The sequence below is a fragment of the Morone saxatilis genome, unplaced genomic scaffold (assembly GCF_004916995.1).
Source record: "Morone saxatilis isolate NCDOM2014 unplaced genomic scaffold, NCSU_SB_2.0 Contig14, whole genome shotgun sequence".
Classification (NCBI taxonomy): domain Eukaryota; kingdom Metazoa; phylum Chordata; class Actinopteri; family Moronidae; genus Morone; species Morone saxatilis.
In genome coordinates this window covers 14,280,190-14,290,679 of record NW_023339696.1, presented here as the reverse complement: position 1 = coordinate 14,290,679, position 10,490 = coordinate 14,280,190, and the positions used below count along the sequence as shown (strand labels likewise).

The 10,490-nt window shown below is 44.2% G+C and overlaps 1 protein-coding gene across 1 annotated transcript in view; it reads left to right on the top strand.

The window, feature by feature from the left end:
* Positions 1-1,011: 1,011 nt before the first annotated feature.
* The window catches only part of adgrl1a (adhesion G protein-coupled receptor L1a), a 51,801-nt gene continuing 42,322 nt past the window's right edge, over positions 1,012-10,490 (top strand). Inside the window, 1 exon segment of the mRNA XM_035655564.1 lies at positions 1,012-1,132. Within this exon segment, the coding sequence (XP_035511457.1) occupies positions 1,063-1,132 (70 nt within the window). The 5' untranslated portion in view covers positions 1,012-1,062.

The following is a 10,490-nucleotide window of genomic DNA, read 5'->3' as shown; positions in this document are numbered from 1 at the left end:
GCACTGTATAGTAGCTGAACATATGTGTGTTTGTGAGTGCATGCTTTATTTATTATATTATACCCTCCTATAGTATAAGTTGGTAGGATCAATCTAATAAAGGGGGTAGAGGGTTGGGAGAGATGAAAGGAAATCCTCTCAACACCTCCCTCCTCCCCTCCAAAAAAGAAGCACACAAACACGCACACACACAGATACAAAGAGACGCAGTCCAATCTGTCTGTTTCATCAGCAAGCTCAGCAGGAGAAGTATTAGCACTAACAATACCGTCTCTACTGTTTTCTGTCGTTCAGCCCCTGGCGAAGCACAACAGTTTCTACTGTCAAAAAAGCAGAGCTAAAGTTCCAGATTGTGATTTATTTCATTAGGCAAATGAGATGTGTGAACCCTACAGCATTGCTGACTGAGTCACCACTTTTCACTGTCTCACTTTGTGTGTGTGTGCCCGTATGCAAACACAAACACACACAGAAGACATGTATTTGTATTTTTCACATGCTGAATATAGCTCCATTAACAGTCCCAAAACATATGTAGCATGTCTGATTCAATCAAGTGTTCAAACACTGTAGAGTGATGAGCTGGTAGTGGCAACAGCTGTTGCCATGCATGCCATCCGGCACAAAATGGCCACAGATCTCTCTGTCTGATCATTTTACCTGACCACCATAGGGGGAGCCTCTCCTCTCCTCTCCTCTCCTCTCCTCTCCTCTTCGCCTGCTACATTAGATACATTAGTATTCTATACCAGTTGTGAGCCACTCAGTTTTGTGCAGAGTTATTATCACATATTTCAGTGATAAATGCAGAATAGTTAGTCAACACTGTCTAATTCAAATGCCATACTGAGTGGGACAGAATAATTCCTGTTTATGGACATACAGTTACATACAAATGTTTATGAGGTACTTAACTCTTTGTTATTTCTACCCTTCTTTGCATGCAGGATCACCCTCAGGGAGGGTGTAAGCTGAGCAAGTGCTGCCCCACTCACCTGTGCCTGCTGACCATCTCTACACTTCAGCCCCACCCCTTGCCCTGCCCCCTGGTCAGCCTCCAACATGGCTCTAGCAGTCTGGATCATCTTCACCTTTGCTGTGGCTTTCAGCAACATCTCTCCATCCTCACAAGGTGCGTAATGTCAGCATTGTGTGATTTTATATTGTCACATTACATTACATTTCTACCTTTATTCAGTATTTCTACTGTATGTGTTCCCTATTTATTTATATTTACAGTATAAACAATTTGTATAATTTTGTAGTGCTCCACTGAGCCTGCTTGCAATGATGCACACAGCGCCTGTTGGTCTCACTGTGCCTTGTAACTGGCCTGACCAGGTTACTACAAATGAGGATGTAATATTTATATGTTAGCTACGTGATGAAGGTTGTAAGTGTATTGACTTGCTGACCAGGCTAGAAACCCTGCACTTGATTAACCAAACTGTCTCTGCAGGAGACAGAGAGAGAGTGTGTACGAGCGAGCTGGAGAGTGTATGTGTGAATGTCAATAAAATTTCTTGTCATCTTGATGTTAGTTGGAGCGTGGCAAGAATATAAGGAGGAATCCGTGCATGTAATGGTGCCATATGTGTGACCTCCTTGAATGTGCCATGTACCATAAGATATTTCATTTTATGTTTGTGTGTGCTTGTGTGTGTGCTATTGCTGTTGTAAGCCTGGCAGCAGGTGACCTGGTTGGGCTGAAGTGATGCTGGAGGGTGTGTGTGTGTGTGTGTGTGTGTGTGTCTGTGTGTGTTAGAAGATGTGTTGGAGGAAAGGAGCAGGGATTGCAGGGGAGGCAGAGGGCCGATGAGGGAAAGGAGGGGCTGTTGGGTGTCCTGCTAGTGGCCTGCCACACAGGCAGCAGCACACCATCTGCTGTATGCTCTCAGTCAGCTCTGTGCCAACGAGCCGCTGGGTGATGGACAGCTAGGACGAGGAGGAGGAGGAGGAGCATCAGGGAGAGACAAAGTCACCACTGGGAGGGGCTAGTGATGAAGCAGGAGGAGTCCAAAAGGTAGAGGGAGGGTAAAATTAAAATGTGTTGGTATACGCCTGTGTCAGCATAGGTTTTAGCAACCCCTCTGTGTAAGCTCTGATTGGCCAGGTGCGGTTCTAATTTGAGTAGGTGCTGTTTTTTTCCATCTTAATTTGGCTGCTTTTGTAACATTGGATTTGTTTTCGTACGTTCTGTTCCATCGGACACATTTGGCCTCTGGCGCTATGTTGCCTTGTGTTTGTGTGTGTGTGGGTGTGTGTATTTGTGTGAAAATAAGTCTCATAACTATCTGTGTGACCTGGCACTTGGGGAGTATTAATAATGCATTAATAATCAATTGACTGTTATCTGTATTCAGCCCCAAAGCACAGGCGCAACATTTAGTTTGATGAAATTAAGAAAATCTTTTTTCTAATAGAATCAGAGACACAGGCATGCAAATAGACACATGCTCATGCACACCCACACTGTTTTGGTGCTCATGATTTTGGCAGCCCATTTTTGGCTGAAATGTATTCTCTCTATTGTAGTGACTAGAGGAGCAAGAGAGAAAATAAAAGAGAACAAGGGAGATAGACTTTAAAGGAAGAGGGCAGGGTTTTGGTGTGACGAGAGCCGCTGAAATCACTCTCAGGCTAATCGGAGCTCATTTGGAAACCTGCAGGATCATCACACATGGCTTCACAGTCTAATGTCTTCCCCTGCTCTTTCTCGATGTCCTGACTAATTTGACATGCTTTAACCTCACTCTACTCCTGACTGCACAGTCTAATATTTACCCCTAACACTCACACATTTATTCTCCTCTGGAACCAGGTCTTTAACACAAATGATCCTAGCCAGCATGAGCATTGTACACATATTTCTTCCCTGCTCTTTCCCACAACTCTCACTCACCTGCTCATTTCACACTGCGATTATGTATCTTGTTAAATCACTGTGCAATTCTCCAATTCTCTTTGCAATGCAGTGGCTGTGTGAAACAATAACATCATTTTCATCTGTGAATGCAAAGTCATACTAACCTAGGTGTATGCGGTATACAAAACCCCTCCACCAGCCCATCGCGGCAGGCTTCCTGACAGACATGCGTACTCTGACAAATGTCCCGCTGATTCCACAGAATGCTCGAGAATGTACAACCCTTCATACGCAGTGTTGTTGCTCTGAAAGCCCATTAGGCTTGCTTAATGTGGCAGGCCTCGCAGGCAGCTGCGCCATACTTGATGAAGCCCTGACACAGAGCTTTCATTTAGCACAGCACAAGCATCGGTGTGTGCATGTGTGCATGTGTGTATGTGTGTATGTGTTTTTGTATTTATGTGCACCAATGGTGACAGCCAGACCATTATAAGGCTACTTATAGGTCCTTTCAGTCTGTATGAATTTGCAAGTATGTACTGTACATACTGTATATGTGTGTGTACAGTATGTGAGTGCATAGTGATGTGTACGTGCAAGATTCTGTACGGGTTTTTTATGCTTGAGTGTGTCCAGATGGGTGTGTGTGTGAGTGTAAGCATTTGTGTGAGTATGTGTGTGCCACTCATATCAGGACACCAGCGCCAGCTGACTGGTGGAATCTGTTTTCATCTCCCCTGTATTTAAGCTTTTCCTCTCAGATCAGTCGTGTGGAAAGGCCCCTGGTCCTTTAGTGCACACGCAGACATTTTTATCTGTCTTCCCCTCCTCTCCCTATCTTTTTTCTTCTATGCTTTTCCCCTGAACGGTAGTCATAATTTAAGGATGGGGGACTAGCTGTTTTTACCCATCTCCTCAACAAAGTGCCTTAGTCTCTCGACTGTCCTTGGATGGTGACAGAATGTTTGAATGGGGACTGATCTCAATGCAGTATTTTGCTTTCTATAATGCAGGGGTGGGTAGTTATTTTTCATGGAGGTCCACATGAAGAATTCACTGTGCCTTTGCAAGCCAGATGCTTTTTTTATTACTAAGCTGACAGTTACTAAGTCTAAGTGTTGCTCAACCCTAGATTTAAAATTCTGAGTAAAGATCTTAAAAAATATTTGACCTGAAACCATATCCAATATTGCATTTTTGCACAGAGAGAGTAGACATTCAGTTCCGCAATACTATAATATTAAAATGATAATTTCAAAACTGCGACCTACTCACTAATTCATAAGAATTGATCCTCTGACAGGCTTGTAGCAATAATATTTCAAGAGAAGGCAATAAAGTGGTAGTAACCTTGCTATGTATGCTTCTTGTATAATTTGCTGAACAGCATATTGTATTGCTTCAATGAGTGTTTTGTAAACTCTTGGCTCTACACTTTTCGAGCATACTTCAGGCAGAGCACCGGAGTCGTGCATAGTATTAGCTGATCAGAATCAGCTGTCACTATAACAACCAAGTCACTTAGGTGAACATAGCAGCACAGAAATTGTGCTGAATTCTTTTGTCTGTTACTAATCATCTGTAGATACGTCATATGGGAAGTATCCTGGGGAATATTTTTTCACTAAATACAACAGTACAACCATGTATTGTTAAAAATTTCCTTTGACATAAAGTCAAAGACAGATGAATTACTCCAGACTTTAATGGTTTAAGATCAGAACTATGCAGACAACTTGCGTTTGTAAGTTTCTAATAGGCTATCAGAACCGGCTGGTTATGTATGTGTTTATGGAGACAAGTAAACGCTCTCATTTTGTCTCAAAATGACCTTTGAATGTGTTTTACCATGGTTTTTCTCTGCCATAAAGCTGAAATCCACAGGCTTCACTGACACTAATTGCTAATCTAGAAGCTTGTGAATATTGCTGCACATCATCTGGATTTTGCAATAAAGAACTGCTGCAAAGCCTTTTTCCCTCTCTTTGCCTCTCATGTATGTTTTCAAGCTTTCGTTGCCTCTCCATCTTATTAGCAATAGTTGGTGCTTCTCACTTCTCTCTCTACTAACACTTGCCTCTTATTTTCATCCAATGCTTTCTCTCCCCACCTCAGCTATTACTCCCTCTCTCTGCGTCGTGATGTCCTTCCCCCAGCCCCCTCCTTTACTGACTTACCTTCTCCCTCTTGGACCATTTTCCTTTTCCCTCCACCACTTCCATTTTCCTCCCCTCCTCCTTTTTCCACCCTCCCCACCATGTCTTCTCTTTCACCTCTTTCCTCATTGGCTTTCGCCTTTCCCCACTCTCTATCCCACCTTCCTCCTTGAGTATTACCCCTCTGCTTTCCTTACCCTCTGCCTACTATCTGTTAACAGCTCACATCTCTTGTTGTTGTCATTCCCTCCCTTTACTTTCACTCTCTTTTGCCTCTGTCTGTCTTTCTCTCATTTGCTACTTTCCTCGCTCCCTCCTCAGTGCTGGGGGTAGCTGTGCTCTTCAAAGCCCTTGGCTGAGAGCAGTAGATCACAGAGAGGCCTGTGTGAGTGAAAGGTTAATGGATGGCCTTTGAACATATATTGGTAGTCGGGGGTGGGCGGGAGAAGGAGGGAGAGGTTGGGGCGGAGTGGCGGTGTGTTCTTTCAAACCTCCCTTTGAAGATGACGCATGCCGCTCTCATGTGTTTGTGCCTGTATAGAGGGGCTGTGCGTTTTTTGTTTATTCATTCATTCACAGTGTTAGTGTGCATGTGTTTTTGCGTGTGTGTTTGTATTTGTATTTGCTTGTAGTTGTGTGCGTCGGGGTATGTTAGTTTGTGTACGTTGATTTGTGTACTGCAAACAAGCTTCTACATAAAGGATTGGGGACTGTGTTCCTGTTTGTGCAGTCGTGTGATAGCTGCCTCTTTTCTCCCAGGGCCTAGCTGTGTAACTTTGAGGCTTTGTAGCCGTGTGTGTATCCGGGAGTGCTGGTTCGTGAATGTGTGCAGTAGTGCTGATGTTTATGTGTCAAGCATGTCATGTGCTCGAGAATGTGTGCATTTGCTTCTCGTGTGTTTTGTGGACTGCAGATTGATAATTACCAGCAGCAGCTTACGGCTGAAAGGCAAGGGCAGAGAGAGTGGAGAGCGGGAGAGAGAGAAACACAGGGAGAGAGATGGATGAGTGGAGAGGCTGGTAAACGTGAGAGGGGTAAAGGAGGAGAAAGGGATGGAAAGAGAAGAGGGGAAAACTGCAGGTGAAGGGTCAGGACAAGAGGGAGGAATGAAGACATGGAGAGAACGAGGGGTGGGTGAAGAGGACGGGCGGGGAGGGTAAATGAAAGAGTTTCCGGGTGGATGAAATTGGATGAGGGATCGAGGGATGGGGCTGAGGTGAAAAAGAAAAAAACACAAAGAGAGGAGGAAACATAGCGTATGTTCATTGCACTGCAGGTGAACAAGATGACATACAACGCTAAGAGGGATTCAGTAGCGTTTTACAGCCAAATCATTTTTTAATTCATAGATAAAGCATAAAGGTACAGGGGCACCCAAACTGCTGCACACCGTAGATACCTACATATACTTGCAAACAGATCAAGCAGCTTATAAACATGCACAGTAAAATTACACACAGGCACACACTCTGTCCACACGTCCAAGCCTTTGGCTTATAGCGTATAAGGAGGTTAATTAAGTGTCTAATGCAGTAGTAGGGCTGGGCTTTGGCACTCATCTTTCCTAACAAGTCTCTGGATGCGACTTGCAACTCTTCCAAATGCACACGCACATCTTTCTGACAGCGGGTCTTGCATGGTACTCACTCAGCCCCCCCCTCTCTCATCCACACTTTATCTCTCACTCTCCCTCCTTTTTCTTATCACTTTTCTCTCTTCAGTCTCTCACCACCTTCTTCACTTTCCTCTCTCTGCTTCTCTGTCTGTGCTACATTCTTCCCTTCACCCCTCGTAGCTGTTTCCCTGCATCACCTGCAGTTTCACTCCACAACAGTGTTTATATGAATCTAGGTCTGACTCACTGTGTGCTGGCCTGCCTCTTGTGATATGTGCTGGAAACAGAGAACAGAATAGAGCTGTGTTGGGCCTGTAGCGCAGCTTCCATCCCTGGGGAGATAGAGGATATTTTACACCGGGTGAATCTCCTACTTTTTAGGCAGGCTGATTTTTATTTTGGGCTATGCCGTTTCCCCCCGCTGAGGCACTTTTATTGCATAATTAGGCGCCAGGGCCAGCAATGAAGTGGTTTGACAGTATGAGCACGTCCCGTCTCGCCTCCCTCCTCAAGTTTGTGTGTGTGTTGGTCTGTGTCTCAGTGGCTTTTTAACTGCCTGTCTTAATCTCTCTGCTATGCCTCCTAGTTCCCCCCACAGCAAAGTTTGTCAACACACACTGAAAGTCCTCGAGGTTGAAGATGGATGAGGGTTAGGACTTGTGAGTGTCTGCCTGAAAGAATTTTGGTGTGTGTGTGTGCATCATTGCAAATGCAGGAGTATGTGTTGCATGAGGGTGTGTGTGTGTGTCCCATTTTCAGCATGGGCATGTTTAATTCTCTTATGAATGATGTAATGTTATGGGCTGTGCTGTAATTCAGTTCAGTTCGAGGACTGGGCTGCTGAGGAGAGAGGCGGTCTGTGCAGATCAGAACAATAGGAGATCCTCTCACCCACAAGTCTGTCTGCCTCAGTGACCCTGTGCCGCCACAAAGACCAGTCGTCATGTTCAAATTCCAACAGCATCTAGTTTGATGGTTTCTGTCTTTTTCTATAGTTACCCTGTCCAATTTGCTCTGCCACTCGATTTCCTCCTCCCTGTGTGTTAGCTTGACTCTGCTCCATCACAGTGGATGTGTGTCATTTTGGCGCTGCTTTGTGCTCTGACCTCATAGCACGACTGGTGACTCCCCATACAGTCGCTCCTCATCTCATCTCCTCTGTCTCCTTCGCCTTTAGGAGACAGGCGGAGGAGTCAGAGGAGATTGAGATAGCATCCTAGCTTTGAGGCCTGCGTTACCCCCTCCCATCCATACACACACTGACACACACAACCACTGTCCCACAAGCATCCCCCACCCCTTGCACCCTCATGTTAGGCCTTTAGGTTTGTCTCCGGATGTCACTTTGTCACAACTCCTCAGCTTGAAGTCTGCCTGGATGTGACAGTTCTGGCCGCATCGGCTCAGCTTGTCTGTGGTGACAGGCCATGCTCCAGCGAGTCATTACGTTAACTCACAGTGCTAAGTGAGTCGCTAAGATACAACGCTAAGCTGATAAAGTACTGGAGAAATTGGTTGGGATGATTCTCTGCGAGAGGGATTCCCATCACTGAGACCTCTTAGTTCTGTCCAATGACTGTAAAATTACTTGTTCTTCTTCGCCAGCTTTACTAAGGAACTAACCTGAAAATCATGAGGGACCAGAGCTAAATTTGAGGGCATATGTAGATGTATGCAATATACATTTAATATTCCACAGCAATCTCTACGCAAAAAGAGCATACTCACCTATTAGCCTTAATGCCACTTAAAGTTAAATTTAAAGACGGTGACATAACAAGAATTCCACTTCATCCGCTGCATGCCCAGTGTCTCAACTTCCAATACTGCTTGCCGAAAATGTTTCCTGGCACTATGCTTCAGTGCTATGCTAATGAGCAGCATTAGGAGATGACTGCTGGAACAGACAGAGGGGCTAAAAGGGGCTGATCACATTTCGACCCCCGAAAGACAGTCAGCCATCCAGCTAACAACTCAGCCTTAGGGCCACAGAGCTCCACAAGTATAATCTCCTATTGTGACTCAATTGCAAAGTCGCTATCACAGTCTCTAGCTACCTGCAAGGCCAAACCTTCTCACTCAATTATTTCTGAGGAAACACACCATGGAGCGTCTGTGATAACACAGTCCAAGGTCAAATTGTCAGAGACGGTGAAATCAAAGTGCTTTTATGTTTGAAAGCACATCACTGATGATGGAAAGTTTTCGGTAATGTTTCAGTGAAGAGAAATCTTTGTCTATTCATACTGTGAACTTTTCAGAATTCTAAATGTAGTCTCTCTGTATCGCTCTTAATATAACAAAAAAACAGAATTTCTCAAGTGTTGGTCATGACTCTTGATTGCAGGTCATGTCTGTTTTTCTCCAAATGATGTTGGATCTTTGTGAACATTTCTGTGGATATATATATATGTGTGTGTGTGTGTGTGTGTGCTTGAGATGTAGATGTAGAGACCCTTGATGGTAGAGAAAGAACGAATGTGTGCAAAGACTAGCATAGCTTCTGTAAAATTATGTTCTTGTCTGAGGGTCCAAGCATCTATCCACCCTCAGGCTTTAATTACTGTGTGAGGATAATGAGTCAAATCCAATCAGTTCTCTCTCTTGCTCTTAATTTGTATGAAGCTTCTATTATGAAGCCAACCGCTATAGCCACTCACACCAGCTGCCCTGGAGTGACACCAGGCCCCTGTCTGTGTGTGTGTGTGTGTGTGTGTGTGTGTGTCTTTGAGATCTCTGTGTCTTGCACACCACCACATCCATGCAAAACAGCTCGTATAATTATCAAATTGGCTCATATCATTATCAGTATGTGTGACAATTGGTAACCATTTCTTGCAGATGACAGATATTAACACAGTTTTATATACCACGGGAGATGAGTCATAGTCTCACTGTGAGGGATTAGATCCACCTATACATATGGCTGCTGCTGAGAAAGACACTTTGTTATCCAGCTATTATGAGTCTGACAGGCACAACTAAATGGCCACGTGTGTATGTGTGTGCGTCTCTGTGTGTGTTGGCTGAAGAGACCCTGAAACCTTAATGGATTCCTGCAGAGTGAAGGACAATCGTAGCCCATGGCCAGTCCAAGCTTATCCTCTGCTCATCTCAGCTCAGCTCATAGCCAGCCACAGCTCCAGCTAGGCCTCAGGCCATCTGGCTGACACACAACCACGTACACACACACACTGTCAAACACACACACAGACACTGAATCCCTGAAGTTAAGTTCCCCACTTGTTTGTGAATATGCCATTCAAAAATCTCTGCGTAAATCAGTATGTAAGGTGCATCCTGCTGTATTTACACGGTGAAATCCACCTCAACCTGGAGCTTGTCAAATAGTGGGTGCGTAGGTGTGAAATACGTAGGTGTGAAATACGATACAATATGGCGGAAGTAGAGATTTTCAGTAGTGCCAGAAATAGGCTAGTTATCATGGTTGCTGCCACCATTGAAGTGTACTGGCTCAATAATGGCTGTGCTCAATTATGGCTAAATATATACTGTCCAGACCAGAAAAAGAAATACCTGAAAAAGAAAAGGGATTTGTGTCCATACATCACTTAATGCGTAAAATTGGACTGGTGAATTATTTCTTTTTTTGTTTGCTCAGTTTAACTACACTTAACTACCCACTAACTACATGATGATGGTAACAAGCTGAAATTATCAATGCAAGAATATGAAGTATGTATGTCATATTTAGGAGGTTCCATTGGGAGAGCTGAAAAATAATATAGGTATGTTCTCATTAATGTATAATCAAGTATATGAATTGTTGTGTTTTCCTTATTTTAGATTTTAGACATTTTTATCTACATACACCACGGGTCGCCTTCCATGG